General features: G+C 41.8%; 2 protein-coding genes across 3 annotated transcripts; one reads left to right on the forward strand and one right to left on the reverse strand.

Moving 5' to 3' along the window:
• Window positions 1-326: 326 nt before the first annotated feature.
• Window positions 327-6,617, forward strand: dla (deltaA). The gene is made up of 11 exons (XM_085409176.1): window positions 327-865; window positions 1,011-1,313; window positions 1,588-1,648; window positions 1,742-1,999; window positions 2,928-2,988; window positions 3,093-3,223; window positions 3,809-3,978; window positions 4,233-4,449; window positions 4,543-5,311; window positions 5,401-5,509; window positions 5,618-6,617. The coding sequence occupies exons 1-11, from the start codon at window positions 797-799 to the stop codon at window positions 5,621-5,623; spliced, it is 2,154 nt and encodes a 717-aa protein (XP_085265302.1). The 5' UTR covers window positions 327-796; the 3' UTR covers window positions 5,624-6,617.
• A 6,043-nt stretch (window positions 6,618-12,660) lies between these two features.
• zbtb45 (zinc finger and BTB domain containing 45) lies at window positions 12,661-24,454 on the reverse strand. Of its 2 annotated transcripts, none has more exons than XM_085409187.1 (6): window positions 23,065-24,454; window positions 20,580-21,926; window positions 20,073-20,207; window positions 17,609-17,749; window positions 15,654-15,927; window positions 12,661-15,313 (listed from the first exon to the last, which is right to left on the reverse strand). In XM_085409187.1, the coding sequence occupies exons 2-6, from the start codon at window positions 21,636-21,638 to the stop codon at window positions 14,895-14,897; spliced, it is 2,028 nt and encodes a 675-aa protein (XP_085265313.1). In that variant the 5' UTR covers window positions 21,639-21,926; window positions 23,065-24,454; the 3' UTR covers window positions 12,661-14,894. The 2 variants fall into 2 exon arrangements, with proteins under 2 accessions (XP_085265313.1, XP_085265312.1); XM_085409186.1 differs by having other exon boundaries at window positions 20,580-21,929.
• Between the last annotated feature and the right edge of the window lie 92 nt (window positions 24,455-24,546).

Genomic DNA, 24,546 nt, shown 5'->3' on the forward strand with positions numbered 1-24,546 from the left:
GAATGTTAAGTTTTCCTGTTTAGTGTTAGCAGAAAACATGTATTAATTAATCTTGTCTCCCGTCTTGTCCTGTGTAGGAGTCTTACAGAAGTTTTCACTTCTTAAATACTTCCACACAACCTTATTTGAGCTCGGGTATTAACACTGTATGAGAGGTTACAGGAGGAATAAGGAGGATGGTGGTGGGGTACTTGTATGGGATCCCATTGTAGAGAGCCAAGCCAGATTGGGAGGTGTAGTCGGGCAGCAGGAGGAGGGGGTCCATTTGCATGCTATTACCATAGCATGTGTCAGGCCGTATATAACAGGCTGCAGGCGGCCTTGGCTGTAGACAGACGCACAGTTCACAGTGAGGAAAGACATCAGGCAGTAGAAAGAAGCATGTTGGACCAGTGACAAATCTGTCCTTGGGTTAGACCAAGACCTTCACACACAAAACAAAAAAAGCTTCGCCCTAACATTCTTGCTGTAACAAACAAGGAACACTTCGCTTTTTCCTCTTTACGCACTGGATTATAACTGAACTTCGAGGACTGCTTTTCTTTTTCAACACAGCGCAGAAGTTTACTCCATTTGTTTTGTGATTTTATTTTTTAAGGTTTGGGATTTATCCTTTGTCTTTTTGTGCCTCGGGACATGAGTGAAAACGGCGTGGCTGATATCCACAGCAGTTGATGAGAAAACCCTGTGAGGCGACAGAAACGTGCTCAATGTATCTTCCTCAGACGGACTGAACAGGAGGAGGCACCCTGACGACAAGCCCAAGACTTTTTACTCTATTTATTTACTATTTATTATGTATTTATTTAATATGGGGCGCGTCATCCTGCTGACTCTTGCCGTCATGTCCATGTTGCTGTGCCAGGTAAGCTTCTAAATCAAACATTTTCCCTCCAAACAATGAACCATCACCCTCCCCCTGCCTCCCCTACCCTCCCATCACAACACGCACTCTCACACAAGCGGTACTGTGTGTGCACTTGATGATAATAAGCCGCTTTCCTCCGCAGGGGTTTTGCTCGGGAGTTTTTGAGCTGAAGTTGCAGGAGTTTCTGAACAAGAAGGGAGTACAAGGCAACAAAAACTGCTGTAAAGGAGGTCTGGCTTCGTCTTTCCAGCAGCAGTGCGAGTGTAAGACCTTCTTCAGGATCTGTCTCAAGCACTATCAACCCAACGCTTCCCCAGAGCCCCCGTGCACCTACGGCGGCGCTGTGACACCCGTCCTCGGCTCCAATTCATTCCAGGTCCCAGATGCCATCCCGGAGAGTTCGTTCACCAACCCCATCAGGATTAACTTCGGCTTCACGTGGCCGGTAAATACAACCATTCATGTAGAGTAGGAGTTAAGGCTGAGAAATCGCGCCAATTCTTGTAAATGCGTGCGTGAAAAGAGCACCTTTTCCCCTGCGCACAACTTGAAGGCTCAGAGAGCACACAAAGTTTACAGGTATTTAGTTTCATCGGATCAGGTTAGGCAGTTTGCATTCAGCACATTGAGTGTATGGCACAATCGCCTCGGGCCTTTACTTGATGTTATCGCCACATCTCCGCTGGCCACCTGTCTCATGAAGCCATTTGTGTTCCCAGGGGACCTTCTCGCTGATCATTGAAGCATTACACGCCGATTCCAAAGACGACCTCTCCACGGGTAGGAACTAAATCTCACATTTCAGTGTTGTTGTTGTTTTCACATTTACACACTTTCTCCTCCTCATCTTGTACTTCTACATGCACATTTCAGAGAACCCAGACCGGGTTATCAGCACCATGACCACCCAGAGGCATCTGACTGTGGGAGAGGAATGGTCCCAGGACCTGCACACCGGGGGAAGGACCGAACTCAAGTACTCCTATCGATTCGTGTGCGATGAGCACTACTACGGGGACGGCTGTTCAGTGTTCTGCCGGCCGAGAGATGACGCCTTCGGCCACTTCACCTGTGGAGAGCGCGGGGAGATTGTGTGCGACGCCGGGTGGAAGGGGCAGTACTGCACTGAACGTGAGCTGCAGAGATTTTTCCCGTTATAGAATAAAATATTTAGATTAGACGAGAGACAAAAAAACACAGAAAGGAAAAGAAGTTAGAGGTAAAGAAATCCGTTTAAAAGGAAATCGTTTAAAAAGGATAGATTTAAAACCAATTTGAATGTTTTTTTAGTGAAGGTAAAGTTCAAAAAGTTTTTATTTCCATGTATCTATAGTCAAGTTCTCTGAGTGCCGTTAGAAGGCAATTTAGGGCGTAAACACCACGAGCACCCCCTCCTCTCTCCTACCCCCCACCCCCCCCCCCCACCCCACCCCACCCCACACACACACACACACACATACATACACATACACACACACGACCACTTGATTTATTCTAAGGAAAGTTTTTGAGAATAATCTCACGCGTGCCATAAATTTACATGCTACCTTCCGATTCGTTACTCTCGAAGTGGGCCGGTCGGTGATTGGCTGAGTTGGGGGAGGTATTGTTTGAAGTGGGCAGCTGCCGGCAGAGAGGAGACAATGGAGCAGCTGTCGCGCACTGGCAACACACTCGCCAGCTGTCCACTCTTATCTACCCCAATCCGAGACATTAAGGGGAGTATGTGTGTGTATGTGTGTGTGTACACACACAGAATGAATAAAAGAGTTCTGACCCGCAGTGAAGAAGAAAAAAAAGAGGGTGGTGGGCTGAGGGCCTCTGTGTGTGTGAGTGCGTGTGTGCACTCTGGGGCACACACGCATGCACACACTCCCTCCTTTGTCTCTGCACTATGTTAAGCAGAAAAATCTTCCATGATGACAAGCTAATGGGTTCAGAATCCACTGCTTTACTTCATTTTAATTACTTTCTTTGGATTTTTTAATCTTTAAAAGCAAATCTTAAAAACAAGTTGCCTCAATGTTTCTAAAAAGCATACTCTTGTTTTCCTGTACAGCGATTTGTCTGCCAGGATGTGATGAAGAGCATGGGTTCTGCGAGAAACCCGGGGAGTGCAAGTAAGTTTTCTCCACAAGTTCACTGGGGCATTAATTAATTAGTGGATTGCGTGAAGTAATGTGAGTGGAGTGACCGGTGTTCCCTCCTAATTGGACAACAACAGGTGCAGAGTGGGATTCAAAGGGCGCTACTGCGATGAGTGCATTCGTTATCCGGGCTGCCTCCATGGGACCTGCCAGCAGCCCTGGCAGTGCAACTGCCAGGAGGGCTGGGGTGGACTCTTCTGCAACCAAGGTAAGGAAAGAGTCTGGGAAGTAGGGACAGAGAGAGAAGTGGTTTTGTTGGATGAAGGAAGCCACAACACGTAGGGTACAGCAACGATTGCTTAGACGTTTTCCAGATATCTAGGCTGCATCACAATTTTAAAAAACAAACAAATAAAAAAAACTATTTGAAATGTATTTGAAACAAAAATCTGGTTATGTGCAGCTTAGACTTAGATTTCATGAACAGGAAGATAACAAATTAATGCTTAAACAACTTACAAATGCCCTGCTTATTTGGTGGAAAGGTGACAAAATGTGGACAACTTGTTCTTGAAGGCAAGTTTTCCATCACTGGTTTGTCATTTATTCAAACCACAAACTTGGTTTCAAACAAGCCAGTAAAAAGGTAGACTGAAGCGAAAGAGCATCAACACTCCAGTAACAGAGCAGCAGTTGTTTCAGCAAAGACAGGAGGCAAGGAAACAAAAAACCACTGGCAGAAGAGAAACAGTCAAGTGTGCCTGAGGACAAAAGCGCATACTGTCGCCGCTGCTGCTGTCCCGCCATGTGTTATGCTCTGGCTAATCCACATGTGCTGCTGTGTTTTTTCCAGATCTCAACTACTGCACTCACCACAAGCCCTGCATGAATGGAGCCACTTGTAGCAACACTGGCCAGGGCAGCTACACCTGTTCCTGCAGGCCTGGCTTCACTGGGGCCAGCTGTGAGATTCGGGTCAACGAATGTGCTGGAAACCCCTGCCGCAATGGAGGAAGTTGCACTGTGAGTGCTCGTGGGTCTTCTTAAATGAACTTGGAATAAGAATAGAGACATCTTGTTAACTGCGGCTCAGCACCAGTGATGCCTGAATGCATCAGCCTTCATTCCTTCTCATCTATCTTTTCTGTTTTCGATCATTCTTCAATTATATTAAACCTAAAAAAAATCAAGACATACAGCATGCAGCAAGCTGGAAATGCTGCAGATGCAGCACCACACAGATCTTGATGTCAAGTCTGTTCTATTTTTTCCCACAGGATTTGGAAAACACATATACCTGCACTTGCCCTCACGGTTTCTATGGCAACAACTGCGAGCTAAGCGCCATGACGTGTGCTGATGGGCCTTGCTCCAATGGAGGCCGCTGTACTGACAACCCTGACGGAGGCTACTTCTGCCAGTGCCCCACGGGGTATGCAGGGTTCAACTGTGAGAAGAAGATTGACCACTGCACCTCCAGCCCCTGCTCCAATGGTAAGTACAAACAGAATAAGGGTTTGGTCTTTGAGATGCTCAGTCTGCACGAACTGAACACTCATTCATTCATGACTTCATCTCTATTCTCAGGTGCACGCTGTGTGGATCTCGTGAACTCCTACTTGTGTCAGTGTCCAGACGGCTTCACCGGCCAGAACTGTGACCACACTGGTGATGAGTGTTCTTCGTATCCTTGCCAGAATGGTGGCACGTGCCAGGAAGGTCCTGATGGCTACACCTGCACTTGTCCCCCGGGATACACGGGTCGCAACTGCAGCTCCCCGATCAGCCGCTGCGAGCACAACCCCTGCCACAACGGTGCCACCTGCCACGAGAGAAACAACCGTTATGTCTGTGCCTGTGCTCATGGATACGGTGGCAGAAACTGTCAGTTCTTGCTTCCAGAGCACGCTGCCATCCGGGGGTCAGAAGTTCCCTGGATGGCCATTGGTTCCGGGGTGGTGCTGGTGCTGCTGCTGTTGGCAGGCTCTGCTGTTCTGGTTGGCTTTTTGCAATCAAAAGTCCAGCATGTCGGCCAAGTAGAAACTGTAGGCGAAGCAGAGACAATAAATAACCTTACTAACAACTGTCACCGTAGTGACAGGGACCTGGCCATCAGTGTGATGCCGATGCCAGGTGTCAAAAACATCAACAAGAAGATGGACTTCTGCAGCGGGGACCCTGATGAAGGATCTCCACCAGGGAGGAGCAGCTACAAGAGCCGCCATCTGCCTGCAGATTACAAGCTCGTACACGAGGTCAACTACGAGCAGGCGGCCAAGGAGGCCATGCTGGAGGCGGCCTGCGAGGACAAGGACTCATTTGAGTTTGAGGAGAAGCGCAGCAAACGTTTAAAAAGGTAAATAACTGACGCTATAAACGTCTGTCAAACACAAAATCAGACTGTGGATGTCCACAAATCTAACGTGTTTTCTCACCTTCCTACAGCGATGCATCAGAAAAGAAAGCCCCAGAAATGTCTGCATGTGCGGACACCAAGTACAAATCTGTGTTTGTGATGTCAGAGGAGAAGGACGAATGTATAATTGCAACTGAGGTGAGTTCTACTTTGTTGACCCTTAGCCAGAGATACGATTTCTGCGGTCATTTGGAATTTAAAAGAACAAAAACTAAAATTTTCTGTCTTTTTGGTGTGTTTCCCCAGGTGTAAGAAGCCACCAATGGGCTGCCCGTTGTTCATTTACTCTATAGGAGAGTTTTTATGCTCCTTCAGATGCTGCTCTAAACCTAGGGGGAGGTGTCCCGCCTTGAGACTGCTGCTGATACGTTTAACTGATATTCAGAGTGAGCTGGTTCTCTACTGGAAACTAAGCGCAGGCAGTGGCGGCCTGTGGGATTAGAACTGGCAGGGTAAAAAAAAAAGTTTACAGTTCAAAGTAAACTGCTTCTTAGCTTTCTGTTCTGCCTGTTAACAGGGAGTGGGGTTTTTGTAAAAAATAAGAAAAAAAGAAGAAGAAAAAAAAGAAAATATAAATGAACGCTGTCCCGTAGCGATGATATACGAGTTTTGTTTTGCAACATTTGCACCCAGGCCTTTTCTCTAACCCACACGCCGTTGCTGAGCGCAGGAACTGCATCAAACGGTGGATGTTTGGCCATACTGGCCTGTTCTTCACAAGGCTGTTCTCGTGGGCTGTGCGCCCATCACTGCACCTGTGAAGACTGTATGTATACTTGATCACTGTGTTAACTGAAGTGCATTTTCTTCCCTAAGCCCTCCAAACCATTTTATGACATAGTATTGTTCAGTTCTTTTCTTCTTTGGGATATGAAAACTTTGTGTCGATTAAAAGAAAAAGAAAGTTGCTTTTTGATACTGATTTTGTAAAATAAATAAAGAAAAAAAACAAGTTATGATTTAAAATTATGATTTAATTTAAGTTAATTTAATGATTTTGTGTTATTTTTATTTTGTATTATATACTTGTGATGTTTGTTATGATTATTTAAGTTGCTTTTTTTAATGATATTTGCAAAGGCACTTCAGGTCAATGGGATGGTTTTTCTTTGTTTTGTTTTTTTAAGAAAATGTTATTTAAGAGGGATTGTACTGTACAAATTGTTATGTTACCCTTTCCTTTACCGTATTTGAATGAAGGAATTAGCCAAGACTATTTTTCCAAATAAATATTGCTAAATGTGAACATTTGATTGCGTCCAACTTTTGTTTTGTCCATCTGCAAGCACTCTGAAAAACACTTCTTTAGGGGTCTGTGAGCAAAGTTAATCAGTAACATCTGTTGTCTTCCCCTTGCGACCCCATAGTGGGCTTTTCTATGCCGACACTGTTGGCTACTGCCAGAAGTTGAAAGTGTCTCCCTGGAAATGAGAGAGGGGGCCCTATTCATAAAAAACAATACCCCTACGCTAGATTTACCACTCCTGTTTCTCCTCCTAAAGACCAAGTCAGGTAATTCACGGCTCTGAAATTCACCTACTGGACCACTTTAGGTTTGGTTTTCAAACCTTGACTTCCTGTTGCCAGAGAAAAAGCTATTAAAAAACAAACAAACAGCAAAGTTCGGTCACATCTGAACATAAAAGTCATACAGTATAAAATCAGTTCCTCGGAGTTCTCTTTCTTAATTGCCCCACAAAGATACAGATTGTGTTTGGACACAAATAACTGTAAATCATCAGGGCGGTAGAGTTTGTCCTTTGGAGGGGTTTATAAACCCACGGCCTTATGGGAACAGACTTCAGCAGACAATGATGGAATTGACAATGGGGCACACAAAAGGCCACCCTTGGGAGAACCTGCGTGTCCCTCGGCATGCTGGGAGAAAGAGAGTAACAGGAACAGATGTTGTTGAGTAACAGATGCCTTCTGGCCAGAGTTCAGCCACAACCAGCCAGACCTTCAAAGGAGCAGCAGTAAAAGGAAAAAAAAAACGATTATCTATGGGCCTTCAAGAAACAACAGCTTTTGCATTGTCTTCCTTTCTGATAAATTTGTTGGGATTTTTGAGAAATGGGCAACACAAGAGAGAACCTAAGAGGACTTTTGTGCACAGTGAGGAATACAAAGACACTACAGCACTCAATCAGCAGCCTGAGAAATTCAATGTTTTCATATTTAGCTTCAGCTATGTAAAACTCACAGAGCAAGAGTGATAAAGCCTTATAAAAAAGAAACAATTTAAACTAAAAACACGTTTTTAAACTGAGCAACCACAGTGATACACCAGTGTCTTTCTGAAGACATACTTATTATTATTTTATCCCCTGCTGAATATGTAAATTTGCCCACTTCCAAAGACATGAAAAGTCTCTAACTTTTATGACAGTTTCATTTTAATGGAGAGAGACAGAATATCGACCACAACCCCCCAAAACGCATTACATAAAAGCTTTAAATAGATTTTCTATAAACTGACGTCTTGAGATTGGCAGCTCCATAGTCTTAATGTGATTCTTCTTTAGCCACTCCTTTGTTGCTTTGGGTCATTGTTATGGTTGAAGACTCATCCACAACCCACCTTCAGTGTTCTGACTGAGAGAAGGAGCTTCTCATCCAAGACCTTATGGCACATGGCCCCATCCATTGGCTCTTTGATACTGTGAAGTCATCCTGTGTCCTTAGCAGAAAAATAGCCCCACTTCTTCCAGTTTCATGCTTAATGGTGGGGATGGTGTTTTTTTGGATCATACTCAGCATTCCTCTCCACCACAAACACAGCTGGTCCAGTTAACACTAAAGAGCATGATCTTGGTTTTAGTGGACCAGAACACTTTCTCCCAAGTCTTCTCTGAATCATTTACGTTTTCACAGTCTTAAGACAGCCATGGTCACTTCTTGAGCAGCAGACCTTGTGAGTGCTGCAAGATTTAAATCTTTTATGGTGCAGTGTGTTACCAGTGGTGTTGTTAGACTGTGGTCCTGTTGTCAGATCACTAACAAGCCAAACCACGCCATGTGGTTTTGGGCTGATCCACCACCTTTGCCATGATCATTCTCACGTAGCATGGAACTGAAAGCAACTAACAGTCATTTTTTTCCTTCCCAAATCATTGCTTCAACAATTTTCACCTTCGCACAAAGCATGCTGACGCTCATTTAGCCCTGTACAGGTCTACAGTCTTGTCCCTGACATCATCTGACAGCTTTTTGGTCTTGCCCATGGTGGTGGACTGGAAGAAACTGACTCTGTAGACAGGTGTGTTTTATACACATAAAGAGCTGAAAACAGGGGTGCCTATAATTAATGGTTTAATTGCAATCCCTGCACACAGGCAATCTGTGGGACCCATTATTCCGGCTTGGTTGTAAGGAATCAAATACTTTTTTCACTCGATAACATGCAAATCAGTGAATATCTTTTCTGTAATGTGTTTTCTCCCCTAAATTTTTGGTTGATATTCAGTCTCTCTCCATTAAAATAAAATGACCTTAAGAATTAAAGACTTACAAAATTACAAACTCTGAAAACGAATCTCAGATTTGAGGACAAAAACCGATATGGCCATCAGTGAATGCACTGTTATTAGCTGATATACTTACATTTGATAAAAGGTTCACGGTTGCTTTATTTATACGCAAAGGTAAATTTGCTTTACAGAAAAATTATAGCAATTTGGCATCCCTTCACAACCTTTTTGTATCCCTAAAAACAGGCTTTTCACCTCATTTCCAGCGCTTCTGGAGTTGAGCTGTGCGACATAATGACAATAAATATATAGTTGTGATCAGAGGTTTATATACACACACCATGGGAATGAAAGTCATGGTAGTTTAAGATTTTTAATGATTTCTTAGAACTGTTGTTTTTCCTGAAATTACTGTACAGCACACATCTTTAATGACTTTAATAAAGAATAATTCAGTGCAGAAGTTTGAATTTATTTGGGATTCTCTCTAAAGGTAGGGTCAAAAGTATCCATACAAGCTCAAATATGTACAGACACCCCAACTAATATTTAGTAAAATGTCATTTCACTGAAAAGGATTCAACTGTATGAAGTTCTTTGAGTGCTCAGATAGAATAGAAAAGCACTAATAGAACAAGACCAGTTACCATTTGCCTGCTTCATTCATGTGTTTTTGTTCCTGTTGGAACACTCGGCTGTGGTGTTTCAAAGTTCATAAACACCAAATAAATACCAACTGATAAAACATAATCTGTCAAGTGTAACAGTTGTAGGATTTTTTTCATGCTATGAGGGTGGGTTTAAGCAAAAGCACAATTCTATATTTTGCTTCCAACGAGTCAGACTTTCTTGCAGTTTTAAATTTGCGTTGAGCAGAAGTTCACTAGACCTTGTGGAGATCTTTCAAAATGTTCTTCTTTGGACATTGGCTGATTATGCACCTGATCATTTTTAGAGAACTGCATTTTTGCGTTATCTTATGGAACAAATTTGAAATATATTTATATTGAAATATATATGAAGGATGTCCCGACAGGGAAAATTGACTCTTCAGCCACTTCTGTTCAGCTCCGATAAAATCCATGCAGGGAGGGGTGGGACGTTGTTTTTTGATGGGTACACCATGTGGCCAATCACGAATCAAAGAAAGCAAGCGGTACAGGCCAAGTACACCGAGCGATAGAGAAACAAGGAGCCGGATTTAAGTCCAAGCATGTCGGGTGAAAGGGAAGAAATGAGCGAAAACAGAAAAGGAGCACCAACTGGCTCCATTTTAGTGATATTAGAAACTAAAGATGAGTGTAAATTTGTAAAATGAAAATATGCTTCAGAGCGGGGTCAACAAGAAGAAACTTGCACAGATGTTTAAGAACCATTCACCAGTCTGTGCAGCCTGAGGAGAGTTTACCCTCTCTCCTCCAGCTGCCATCCACTGGCCCTGGAAAAGTGTCCTGTTCGACTCTGCAGCATCCACCTTCTTTCAAAAAACTTCTGAAAAATCAAACCAAGACATGTACATTTATTCCAAAACAAATGACCCCAGACAAACGTGTTGACGAGGAGCTGGCTGACATGACGTTTAGTTATTTACTTGTTAAGGACAAAAGATTTCAAAGTTTTGTCCAGGGCTTAAGCTCCATGTATTCTTCGAAGCAGCAGTAAGTGCATAAAAATACATCACAATGAATAAAGCAAGCAAGCAATTCACAGTTGCTAAATTAGGCTAAAACTGAAGATACAGAGTGATACTCAATGAAGAGCCAGGACACCATCGTCCCATTCCACCATCGAGGGGGGTCACACAAAATACCAAGAGATAACTGTGCTTTCACAATAATGGCCTCTAATGATCTCAGCACCTGAATGTACAATGTCTGATCAGGGACAGTTTATAAATATATTAAATATATGTCTTTATATATTCTTTAACGTTAATAGTTTATCACAAACTGATTTTTAATTTCACATGATTGTTGGGTTTTTCTCTGTATCTATGAAGCGCCTTGAGGTGACTTTTGTTGTGATTTGGCGCTATATAAATAAAATTGAATTGAATTAATTGGAGATTTGAATGGAAGAAGAGTTTTGCATCTACGGGTTGTATGATTTACACTGTGTGATGAGCAGTGCTGGATGGGTAAAAATACCAACATCAAACGGCAGCTTTGATGCCTCGTGTTTCAAAGAGAACTGAGGGCGTGTGCAAAATAAGAATTGTATATCTATATTTGCCCACAAGACATGCGCAGATACAAACACGCATTTAGGGTTAAAAAAAAAGAAGGAGTTAAAAAAAAGTTATTTTTAAGAAATTGAGATCCACAAAGAGCAGCTGGCCCAGAGCCATAGAAGACTTTTTATTTGGAGAAAGAAATCTTTGAAATCACTCATTTTTAAAATTCAATTAATTCATCGAGTACGACATCTAAGTTCTCAGAAAAAGTTAAAATCATGCCTTTAGTCTTTTTATACATAAAAGATGTAGTTTTACAATGACAAGTAACTTTTTTTTTTTATAAAATGACTTTTTCTTCTTCTGACATATTTAGCTTCTGTTAAAGAAATAATGTAGAAAAAACAATTATCATCCCTCTCAATAAAACGAAAGTACAGAAAACAAAAAAGGCATAACACAGTACGATACAATGCGCTGACATGGCTTCAAAGCACACATAATACAGTACTGTACAAGGGTCCGCCTCAGACAAAATGCACCAAAACCACTTTCACTGCTGAGGATTGATCAAACCTCAGAAACAGCTCAATACTGCTTATTTACCAAACCCAGACCACAGCGTGGTGTTGGCATCTATCAAATGAGGTAAAGATTTCCAAAAAAGCACCAATGTTTTGGCGTTAACATTTATACACACTAATATATATATATATATATATATATATATATATATATATATATATATATATACACACATATATAAATGTATATAGCTTATAACCAACAGGCAGTTGGAGGAGTTTCAGTCCAGCATCTCTTCTTCTATCCACAACACTGGAGAAACTATGTACTGAGTCTGCAAATTCACTTGCAATGTTCAGAAGCCAATGAACACATGCTGCCAGGACTGTTCTGTGTAAATAAGCAGTCATTTTACACATTTATGTGGGACATTTCATGTCAATATTTATAGTGAAGCCTAGGCAGAAAGGATCCAAATCTGTATCTTTCCTGGATTCACTTTTTTAAAAGACGTCTACATTAAAGAGATTTTTTTAAATGTCAAATTATCTAATCACTTGCAAAGTTCTCAAGCTCAAAATGTCTCACTTTTGAGAGGTTCACTTATAAAATCATGTCAATTAGAAGGCTCTTACAAAGCTTAAGTAAACTACTGAATATCATATAATGCTTCAGCTAACAAACATTGAGGAAAATGAGCAAAAAGCAGGAACACATAAGGTCTTTTTATGTACCTTTAAGGTACTGAAAAAGAAAACAAAAACAATCTCGGGCCAAATATTTTAGGGGACAGCAACATTAGGTCTAAGTAACATGATGTGCAAACTTAACTGTGCATAGAGATCAAATCCTAATAAATATTAATGTGATAATTAATATTATCACTAGTTCGACTTGGTCAAAACTTGAAGGGGTGATTGTACAGTTTTATGATTAATTTAGTCTTACTAAAACATCAAAGGTTGTTTGTTTTTTTTTGTTTTTTTTATAGTGCTGTAAGAAAAGCTTTTATTTTTTTAAGCAACAAACACTTCCCATTTATTATCAACCAGAGCCCCAAAAGACAAACAAAACCAAACACTTAATAAAAATCCTGATAATGGTCACTGATTTGTCATTGATATTCATCCAAGTTTAACTTCCTCTGAATGGCTCTTTCGCTTTTAGGTTGTTTTTTTTCTGCCTTATTTTTGCATCAAAGAATCACATGAGCGACAAATAACAAACTGAGCGTTATAGTGATGTACAGGAATTTTACACATAAGTACTTTAGCAAGCTTTTAAAAAGTATATGGATCTATCTTAGCTTTAGTTTTCACTGTTTCTTCGTTTGATGTAGCTTAAAAGATGTGAAGCATAATGCCTGTCTTTGGACCACCGAGGTAATTGTAGGTGTGTGTGTGTGTGTGTGCGTGTCTGTGTGTAAAACATGCTGAAATGTTTAGCAAACATTTCAAATGAGTAACTAGTGTCCCTCTGAGCCATCGGGGGCTCGTTCTGGTTCGAGGTATATGATCCTGGTGCCGACCGGTGGCGCCTGTGGAAAATGTTACAAAGCGGTCTGATGGATGATGGTCAATTTCATTCACACTGCTGTGCATCATACAACCCGCCTCTTCCTCCCTCCCCCATTCCCTGCTGTATTCTCACTCTTCTCGGACTATTTTCCTTCTTCCTCGATTCATTCATCAGCACGCTTCTTTGTCATCAAAGGTTGCTCCTGAATAGTGCCGGGCTCCATTCACATTCAATTCAATTAACTCAGTAAGTGTATTCTTTTTTTTCAAGTTTAAATACGCAAAACTCAAAACCGGGTGAAAAAAAGAGGCGCTGAGGGTGTTTTGAAAGTAAAAGGCAAGCAAAATGTTTTGCTAAAGAGAATGCGCCCATGTGTTACTCCTGAGAACTGATGTGAGAACCATAAACTTCAGCTGCTGAACAACACGTAATCAACACTTAATTCTTTATATTTAAATCAACATCAGTGCTCTTAAATTGTTTAAATTATTATTTTTTCTATTATTGTCCAACTTGATCTAAAGTAATGCACTAAACCAAACCATAAATGTAGAAGTTACAGGTAAAAAATTATTCTATATAAAACTATATAGAAAGTCAGTGTTGGCTTTGATGAAAAAAAACAAAACAAAAACATTACCACCACAAAAGGTAGTTAAACAGTAGAGAAAGAAGTGATAATTCTCTGAATATTGCTTGCAAATAACTTTAACTGTTCCTTGCAAGAACTGTTATACATGCTAGCATAGCTAAATGTGGCTAATGCTATCATTAGCTTTTAATATTAAACAATAGCTAATAGCTAAAAATAGCTAATGGAATTGTGAAAACTTTTAAATGATCATTTAAAACAAATAAGAAAAAAAGACGAAACTGAGACTGTATTTATCTGTTAGCTTCTATGCTAAAGTGCTAGCTAAACCTCTACTAGCCGTCTGCATTGGGTTAGCTTCTCCTACTCTGTGCTCACATGTAGCACATTCACTGTTTTCTAACAATTTACTACTCAAATTTTCCCTTTTCTGTAATATTGACTTTATAGTGACACATTTAAATACTAAATTAAAAAAAACCCCTCAAGCACTTTTCCAATCTGCTGCTTCAAAGATTCTACGTATAGAATCATCCTCATTGGACAACCACATTGGGTTATGGTTACATGCTTATGTTTTGGTAATTTGCATGAACTGACACAAACTTCATTTAAATGAATTGAAAGTGAATGAAACCTGGTAAACTCACCGACCGACCTATCCTTCCCTGTTTCCCTAACTTGCATCTCCTTAAAACTCCACTCCCACCCTCACCTCCACTTAGAAAAAAAAAAAGAAACGCTACAACTTTCCTTAGCCTCACCCACTCCCAAACCCTGTTCAGTTTTCCTAACCTCTTTGGTGACTCTCTGGTCTTTTCAAAACAGGGCTCCTACACAAGTCTCAGTTATTACACAAAAGAAGAAACATGGCTATTCAACAAGGCATGATTATCGTGACATTGCTCTATAAGCTTATGGTTAGTCCTCACAGGAACTGATGTGACAACACGAATTACAGCTACGACTAGGTCAAACAGGTTTCTAGAAAATGACTTTTTTTCCAGCCAGATTTTCCCATAATATCTGTGCTATTCAAAAATACCCGTAAGAGTACTTTTTTTTTTTTTTTCTTAAAAGGCGTTCCAGTCCTGTGTAGGAGCCCTGACTGAAAATGGTATTAAGCTAAAATGGCGCTCTTTCCATCAGAACAAAAGATCAACAAGGCTGTTAGGAGCAAATTGTTGATTCAAGGAATGGGATCATAACCCCCCCCCCCCCCCCCCCCTTCCTTCCCCCCTCTCTCTAGGTGGAGGAAGCTCCGTGGCTCTGCATGTTGGCCATACTGCCAACCATGCCAGCCGCGCCAGCCATACCTGAGTGCCCTCCCATAGCTGGAGGGCTGTGCTTGGTAGGTGAGGTCATGTCGGCTCCACGCCCCTGGCCTTGACCTGGGGTCTGCGGGGCGTGGTGGGCGTGCTGCAGGGCATGGCGCTCCAGCAAGGTACGGTGAGTAAAGGCCCGGTGGCACACGTTGCACTGGAAGGTGCGCTCGGCACGGTGGGTGCGCATGTGCACATTTAGCGAGCTTTTCTGGGTGAAACGCTTGCCGCACATGGTGCACTGGAAGGCCCTGACACCAGTGTGCACCACCATGTGTTTGAGGAGGTAGTCCCGCAGGGAGAAGGAGCGCCAGCAGATGGAGCACTGATGAGGTTTCTGACCTGTGGAGCCAGGCATGTGCAGAAGCACGCTTATAAAACCATCCCCAAGAACAGTCTTGCCAATACAAGTGAATCATTTTCTGTTTGCCTTTTGTTCATATAAAAATACTTATTTTACAGTTCTTTTAATACGATACAAAGAATTCTGGGATAGAAACATGTCTATTCATTCGAGAGATTATCCTGAAATACAAGTCTCTACCTTTATGCTGACCTCAATGGCAGGTGATAATGAGGTGAATGCTGGAATACTGCATACGTAACTATGCAATTAATCTTTGTCCTCTTCACACTTGTGTAACATACATGCAGCTGATCAATTACTGTGACATGAACGTACCGGAGTGGATGAACATGTGCTTGCTGTAGTTCTTCCTGGAACGTAAAGATTTGCCACAGTGCGTGCAGTCGAACGAGGTCTCAGATCCCTGGGAGGAAGGTGAGGGCCCTGCGGAGCAGGAAGAGGTGGAGGGTGGCGGAGCTGGGGTCATCGGTGCTGGGGGTGGAGCCTGCTGACTGGGCTCTGTCCCCGCCATGGTGTCAATCCCACCCATGGGCCCGCCCACATAGAACGGAGCTGGCTGCGACTGGCTCACTGGGTACTGGAACAGAAGCTGTGAAGGAACATGATACAGACAATTTGCTCTGGATGAACATTTCCGAACACAATCGATAATATTTAGAACTAATTAACTACATATACCCCTAATAAAAACAATAGCTGGTGCATTTCAGTAATGACCACCATCCTACCAAGTGTGGCAGGACAAAAGCAGATCTAAACAAAATAACAGCAGGTTTTACACACGTGCTTCTCTCTGGACACCGTGCACGAGAGAGGAATAGTCAGCTGAAACAGAATCAGTGTTGATTTGCCCAGCAGAACTCAGGTAAAGCACAGGATCTGACTACTATCTAACCCACAAAAAGGTTAGATAGTGTGAATGCGCATTTTTTTCTTATTTGTTTATTTCTCCTTTTTAAAACCTCTGTAAGTCACGTTTGCACGACTCATTTGAAACTACTCCTCCCCAGATATTGCACCTTGGAAGCTCCACTCCTATACACATATGCAATAAATCCATCTTCAAAAATATCCGTGTCCACGCCTTCCAGCCACAAAACACACCATGCCTCTTTGGAAAACACACAGTCATTTTTTAAATGCCTAAAGAGAGCGTTGTGCTAGCACAGACCATCAGTAAATATGGTACAAATCGTTTGACAGGTGTGCGTTTCCATTTGCCAATTTAAGGAGCTGACATGTGACTGAACCCATCATCATCAGAATTTTGAGAAGGCCTGATTTGAGCATATATATGTAGAAATGGTATGTTACAGTCTGGTATGTTATGCTGTTTCATTTTCTTTTTTACTTTTTTTGTTGCATTCTTGAAAAAAAATAATAAAAAAATCATTGTCTATGCAGGCCATTTCTGCATTTTCATTTTCAAAGTCAGCACACCCGTCAATCAAAGTGTGTAGGCTGAAGCTTGAAAAAGATATACAGCCCATCACACTAAATTGAAGCTTTTATTTGTGTTTCTGTTGTTCTGTGTTGGTTGAGTATGTGTGTGTGTTTTTTCTTAGTGCTGCATTGCGTTAAAATGTACTCTCCGTCAATCATCTCACTTCCTGCCTCAATGCAAACATCATTTAATAAGATTAGTGCTTCACATTTAAGGCGCTTCAATTTTCACAATTCAATTATTTTGTAACTTTTGCAATTGCAATCATGTATTTATATATGAAATGTGGAGGAGCAATTATTATTTTCATTAACAATTAAGTTGCTCATTATTTCCTCATTTAACTGCATAATTGTTTACTCAGAAAACGGTGAACAGATTCATTCTAGGTTTGCACTCATTTTGTTTTTAGTTCTAACATACATACAAAAGGTGTTTCATTAGAATCAAGAATAAAAACATTTATACATTTTTTCTGAATACATGCACATTCCAGTGAAAATGAAAGGTGCACTCAGGGCTTAATTCGTGATGTTAGTAAGGTAAGGCTTAACAACTTGCACATATAAAACATGTTCCCCACTAGAGAGTATAACACAGTTTTTAAAAATGCTGTAAATAAAACAATTAGTGCATGTCCAGCCAATTTTAAGCTGAAACTCTGACCACAACCTGCTCTTGACCAGGTTATGAGTTCAGCATAAGTTGCCATAAAAAAAGCCACTTTGGTGATACAGAAAGCTCTGACTTTGAGCTCGACAGAGCTCACTAATCCATTAATCTTACTTCCCAGTACACCCCTCGTGAATTTGACTGAAGCACTGACCTGGTTGTTGATGGCCTGGGTGGTTGGAGGTGGAGTCAGTGGTTTATTGACCCTTCCTCTGGGGTTAAAAGCCATGGCTTGAGGGGGCTCACTCTGGGGCCAAAAACTCTCTGAAAACACGCCCTGCTCATCATAGAAATCCTGAAACACAAAAACAAACATAGATTTAAAAAAACAAAACAAAACTAAAACAAACAAAAGAACAAGCTAAAAAAAAGACTATTTAACATGAGAAATTTTGCTTGTTTTGCCATCAGTTCAAGGGTCGGATGGTTCACATCTCTGCAGCTCTGCAGACAGCACATATCATCAAAGGAATGTAAAAGCAAACCTAAAATTAGACTTTTGGTCATCTATACGGGCATATAGCTCAACTAAAAGACATTCCTTTATGCCATTGGTTTGAAGGAAACAAGATTATCTTTTTCATGTAACACACATTATGCAACTAAAAAAGACTTTCTGTGTAGGCAAACTACATCCCTCATTACCTAAATATACAGCCAGTTTTCTTTATATTGTTTATAAGTCTACCATGTTACAGCTGCAGGCGAGCAGATGCTGACACGATATCGTACATTACAGTCCAACCAGTCATAGAATGACTGTCAGCAGCAGTTTCACTGAAAGTAGTTAGACCTGGCTGGGAAGATGATCCACCTCAATGTAAAGAAGCACGAAATGCCAACATGAGTCATACCAGTAGTAACTTTCTGTTTGTCTGAGAGGCTGATCGAGTTTCACATGCTACTTAGGTGGTCTGGTATCTTCTTATCTGTGTTGATACATGTTGTGTGATGATGCAATAGTGTCATGCATTACAGTTTCCAGTAACTAGTGCCAAATGTTTAAACCAGTAATGTCAATGCTGGGATTTCAATAATTTGCACTTGCAGCCCATAATTTCATTGTACATGTGAGTACTATTCTAGTCTGTTTGTCCCGGCCATGATTTTCTTAAAGTGGAAAATACCCAAACTGTTGTTACTAAATCTGAGTAATAATAATAGAAATAACATAGTGGAATATATGTTTTGATTTTACGAGAGTCAGACATGTGTATGGATTTGGGGTAGACTGAACAGAAGAGCATCCAGAGCTGTTAACAACCTGGGTGCATCCTGTAACGGTACCATAGCACACACAGTGAGGGTAACACGGTAGACAGAGAAGTCAAACATTAACACTACTTCTAGTAAAAGGAAGTGAAGAACTGCACTAGCACTAGTACTGCTAACCTACTTAAAACAGACAGTCTTACACATACTGGAAGTTCTTCAAGAAACTCCACTGCACAGGCTTTATTTACGTCCTTGCAGAGAACAGGCCCATCTGCAGATTTTTATCACTGAATTTGAGATATCGGACCAAGATGACCTTTGAATATATTGGATATATAGTTGATTTTTCTTAAAAATGTGGGATCAGACATCATTTACAACTGATGACTAGCAATAACACCTCCAGGTGGCGTGTGGCCGACTGAAGCATTTTTGCACGCATTCTAGGGCTGTGGCCAAATATTCTACTATTCAGATATTTGTTCATTGGGTATGCATGTATATCTCAGCTTGCTAACCACATCTATCACACTCACTGCAGTTATCGTCATGCTTTGGTTCCCGCTATTGTTGCAGAAATTTAAGCACTTTCCATACTCATATTTTTATCCTCCTGCTTTGCAACAACATCTTGCTCGAATGGAACAGGAACAGCTCTCTCGCTCTGCTCTGTTCACTGGGTGAGCAAGCAGGGAGCGTTCAGAGTGGCAGGGAGCAGCGGTGCACTGTGCAAGAGGAAAAAAGTAGGAGAGCTTCTCCAGATTCAAACTTTCTCTCTGAACGCTCATCTTACATGTAAACATGGCTACAATCACAGCAGAGCAATTGCCTTTTAACCGTCATAGACATGAGGAGGACAAATAAGAAAAATAATGTCTGCAGGGATGAAAGCAAGAGCCCGTTTCACACATTGCTCAAAGACAAGATTATATTATTCAAGCAATGTTGGGTTAAGTGACGATCACATGCTGTGACTTTGACTAAACTGAGTAGATGATTTTATCTCCAAACGTGACAATCTGCAGCAAAACTGACAAGCAGGGCTGAATCTTTCTGACTGTGTGGCAGATGTTCCTTGTGTAGACTGCAGGGTACAGCAGGCTGCGGCATAAATCTGCTCCACCACGTTTTCCCGTCTACTTATTTCAGGACTTCTGGCACAAATGCTGAGTTTGAATGTACTACAATAAGGCCTTTCTAAGCCAAAACGGAAGATAATGTACCTAAATATTTCTCTAAAAAAATCAAAGACCATCACTTCACAACTGCAATATGTGTAATACTCTGAATGCCATGCTTCTCCTTGCATAGTAGATAAATTATTGAAACATTCAGCGCAGGTGAGCTGGGTTGTTTTTTTTTCTTCATTTTAGTTTTTTTTATTCACTTCTGAGTTAACATACCTGTCCAAAGCTTGCCATGGATTCCTGGGAGCCCTCCTGCTCTTGATCTCGTCTCCCATCCTCCAAGGCATAGACAGTCCCATCTGCATCCTGTACACTTTCATCCTTCACCACTACTCCCTCTCCTCCCAGCACCTAGGGAGAAAAAAAGACAGGTCCATTTCAATTTCAAGTAGTAAAGAAATACCTTTAGATCAGTATTGGAGCTAAAAAGCAACAAAAAGTCTATAAGAGCAACCAATGCCCCAGCTACAGCCCCTTCAAGCAGGTTCTGATAAGTTGAATAACCTACAGTCAATATGCAGAAGTCCATAGATTATCAACAAGGCAATTACTGCTGAAGTTTAGGCGAGAGATCCAACTGTGAAAAGTGCAGAAACATCTCAGCGATATACGCCAATGCAGTGTGAGAAGAGGGAAAAGCATAAAAAGAAAGAAAACGAAAACGTTGCAGCTCTGCATGCCTGAAAACTGTAACCATAGCAACCATTCCCCTTATCCCCCTACCTGGAGTCTTAGCGGCTGCCTCTGCTTGCGGCTGTGGCTCGCCCCCCTGTCTCTATCTCCATCTCTTCCCCTGTCTCTCCCATCCAAGTCCTCCTCTTCGCTGTATCGGTCTATCCCCACAAGGTCATCAGAGAGGTCAGTTGTGTTGCCGCGGAGGCTGTCCCTGCCAATGCTGTCCACACTGGCCACACCGGAGCTGCAGCCCGCTGAGAGGTTCCCTGTGCTACTTGTGCTGGCTCCATTGGCTGTCTGTGCCAACAGGTCTCGGAGCTTGTACCTTACGTCCTGAGTACAGCTTGAGCTCTGCTTCATGAGGACTGCACCTCCCCCGGTGCCCATCGCGTCACCACCACACATGGCACCGGGGCCCATGTCTCCAAGTGCCATCAGGCTTACAGTGTTAGCTTGATCCATTGGGCCTGGGCCGCTATCACTGACGCTAACGTTGGCACCCCCTAACCCACCGGCCATGTTACCACCTCCACATTCAGCCATGAAATTAGAGAAGTTGGCGTAACCCCCACCCCCACTAACAGAACAGCTTCCACTGCTGCCACTCTCTCTCCCTTTCCCCCCGCCACGCTCCTCTTGTTTAGGGAGGACCCCTCCAAGCATTCCTCCTCCAGCAGCAGCAGCTGCGGCGGCCGCTGCTGCTGCACTTGCTGCCCCTGCCGCTGCCTTCCTCTGAGAGATGATCTGAGTGCACTCATCAATGACCGTCTTAATTTGCAGGATGCTGGCAGCAGTGAGGATGCACAGGGCCTGTGACTGCAGCACTACCAGCGAGCCACTGTACATGAAGTCTACAAGCTGCTTCACGGTTTCAGCGGGCACCAGCGGCGGAACAGAGATTTCAGAATGACCGAGCAGCAACTTGTCCTGGAAGAAGGGGCTACCGGCTGCCAGAACGCAGGCGTGAGCACGCAGGGAGGCATCATGTATTCGCACGGTCACATCGCAGAAGAGGCCCTCACGCCGTTGTGTGCGAAGGGCTTCCAGCACTGATTGGCTGGAGTTGTGGAGGTGGATGTAGTGCACGGTCTCTGTGCCGGACACCATGGCAGGAGGAGGCGAGTCACTGGGAACCGGATGGGAGTGGGGGTGGGGGAGGGGGGGTAGGTGTCTGGGGTTTTGCGTCAGCTTGAGGGATAAGGAGGACAGGGAGGGAAATGGATACAGTGCATGGGCCACGGTGGGGCCGTGTCCTCTCAAACAGTCATGAGTCTGATGAATGTTTACAAACTGCTTCTCTGATATGCCTAAAGGTATGAGGAGCTGCCTTCGATGTCCTGAGTGTGGGCAATGTCAAGTGGCTGTTTCCACCAGAACGTTAACCTCTGTTAAAACCTGCTGAAATAAACCATAACAAAAACAATTATACACTAAGCACTTATAAAGTTTTCAGTAGTGCAAAAACACTACTGTGTTTATATATACATATATACATAATATATGTATGTCAAAAATGTTAATTTATTCAATTGCAACTCAAATATAAAAAATACAGAACTTGTCTTTACATTAGATTAATCAAAATTAACATTCTTTGTTTGGGGGTTGAACAAAGAGGAACCTGAATTGTTTTCCTAAAAGTCGTTGAATGGAATGCCCCTTTTTCTTATTTTCTAAAACCTTTGCAGATAGTAATAAGAATTTCATGATTTAAAATAAATCATTCACAAATTATACTAATAATCCTCAACTCTACCCCTTAATTATATTGTTCTCAGTGACTCGTTTCGTGTTGGAACTAGTTAATCCAGCCGTAACGAAAGGTGGCTGAGTAACAATTGAGCAGCTAATAATCCATCATCAAATTAGTCGCGTGCATCATCTGGCACACCTGTTTTGGTCAACCGACAGCACGTGCCGTGCGCGAGTCCAATGGTTCCCCGGGTCAGTATATGTGGTTATCTTGCACAGTAGGTGGCCGGTAATGCAACATCAGAGTTAATTACACCGTTGATTGAGCTAAACAGGCGCAGGAATAGCGAGGCAAAATGGGTGGATAATTAATAGCACTTGTTACCTAAATGTGTAACTAATAGCTCGATTAAATTGATGACTGACCAGCTAACGTTCCCTCCAGCTACAAGCGAGCAGGTTAAGAGCGGCGAGCTAACGTTAACTACCGTTAGCTGTTGATATTAGCCGCTCGAGTCTCACACGGAAATCTGCACAATTTTATACATGCAAAAAAAGCTTCGACGCCCAATAAAACACAAAAGTGGAGCACTGACTATAACAGCAACTGGCAACGTTTCTAGCATAACATATAAGCAGCAATCAAATCTCGCCCCCACGCGCAAATAGAATGCTAACCTGGCTAGTTTACTAGCTTGCGTTAGCTAGCGAAAAATTAGTAAAGTTAGCATGTCAGCAGCTAACGGGCTACCACCCTTTTCTGCACAAAGCTTCTTAAGGCTATACCTACGTGTTTTACTGTGACACTGTCATTGCATGCTATTTAATCACGACTACTTACAATGAAAAATACAGTGACAGTTCGGTTCTTGGTAGTTTCAGGCAGATGGATGCAGCAGGAAGCCCTCAAATAACGTACCCAACCTGATGAGAGCTGGTAACAAACACACATGCACGCAGTTGCACACACACGCATATACACACATACAGAAAGGGATATGGAGTTTCTCTTGTATAACGCAAGCTACACGAGCGGCAACTGCTAATGTACATGCACCACTTCTATGGTATTAATTATAGGCTTGTGCATCTAAAAACGTAGGACAAATACCTGCAGACAAAGTCTAGATACAAGAGGATCTTCAACATACCTGTACACGCCTAAATAGCTTCGAGGAAATGCAAACACTCAATTGTTTAAACTCTTTAATTCTTCCCAAGCTTGTCATATGGCAAAAGAGGAAACTAATGCAAAATTTTAAATGAATTATATTCGGCAAGCACAACAATAGCAACAATATAATACAGACAAATATACAAATCACAGGAGCATAGATTTTCAAGTTAACTTTTATAGTAAGTTGTTTAAATATTGCGATTTCTTACGGTTTCTATGAGCATGTATCTGAGGGCATTTGTACAACAAGAATTCCACTTACCTGACTTAATCCCAGTAAGAAAGGCAACATGCTTGTTGAAGTTGGTGGGGCAAGATTCTTAGATCAGCCTTAATGCAGTGCTGCATGCTCAAGAATGTTCGTCATGCAGTAAATGCTTGCATGAAATGGGAGAAAAAAAGGTCAGTATCTGAACTTTTCTCTGGGTTTAAAAGCCATGTGGGTACCAGGTTCCAGTTGAAAAGTCCTAACCCTTCCCAATCACATTACATTGGCCTTGATGACAATGAGGTCAAGGAAAGGTGTAAAGGAGAGTTTATATAAAACAGAACAGCCAGTGGGACAATAGTTCAGCCCCCACCACCACCTAATCATGAGTGGCAAACTTGAATACAAAATGATGATATAATGTAATAAATATGTGCTATATATTAGACATATAATCCAAAAATTGTGGTGTGAAAAAAACCCATTCACAAATACTCATAGGTTGTGAGACACCTTAAAAATGCTATAGATGACAGATAAAAGGTCAGCGATAGATTGTCTCCATGTAGCGCATTGTTTTGAACTTGTCTGTACCCTTCCTGATTTTTGCCCATGATATCTATAAACCATCACAAGTTATCTGATGTAAAGGAACTCTTTGTGCCTTTTTAAAATAAACAAACCATGATTCTGAAAAGCAAACTATAGAATTCCATGAGAAAGTGGTGGTATTATTAAATATCTAGAATAGAATAGAATTCAACTTCATTGTCATTGCACATGTCACAGGTACAAGGCAACGAAATGCAGTTTGCATCCATCCAGAAGTGCTTTAGCCATGATATAGATATATTACAAATATATATTAGCAATAATATAGATATGTGAGTATATTACAGAAATGGGTCTATTATGGTATGTTATAATGTACACGGTAT

This window comes from Rhamphochromis longiceps, linkage group LG6, assembly GCF_057381845.1.
Source record: "Rhamphochromis longiceps isolate RC_006_pf linkage group LG6, R_longiceps_female_GT1.1, whole genome shotgun sequence".
NCBI lineage: Eukaryota > Metazoa > Chordata > Actinopteri > Cichliformes > Cichlidae > Rhamphochromis > Rhamphochromis longiceps.

Excerpts from the sequence above, each read along its gene's own strand:
- dla (XM_085409176.1), top strand. The coding sequence starts at position 797 with ATGTATTTATTTAATATGGGGCGCGTCATCCTGCTGACTCTTGCCGTC. Across the intron at positions 1,314-1,587 it reads ACTTCGGCTTCACGTGGCCG|GGGACCTTCTCGCTGATCAT; the intron begins GTAAATACAACC and ends TTGTGTTCCCAG. Across the intron at positions 2,989-3,092 it reads GAGAAACCCGGGGAGTGCAA|GTGCAGAGTGGGATTCAAAG; the intron begins GTAAGTTTTCTC and ends GGACAACAACAG.
- zbtb45 (XM_085409187.1), bottom strand. The coding sequence starts at position 21,638 with ATGGTGTCCGGCACAGAGACCGTGCACTACATCCACCTCCACAACTCC. Across the intron at positions 17,750-20,072 it reads CCATGGCAAGCTTTGGACAG|GATTTCTATGATGAGCAGGG; the intron begins GTATGTTAACTC and ends TTTGTGTTTCAG. Across the intron at positions 15,314-15,653 it reads GCACATGTTCATCCACTCCG|GTCAGAAACCTCATCAGTGC; the intron begins GTACGTTCATGT and ends CTGGCTCCACAG.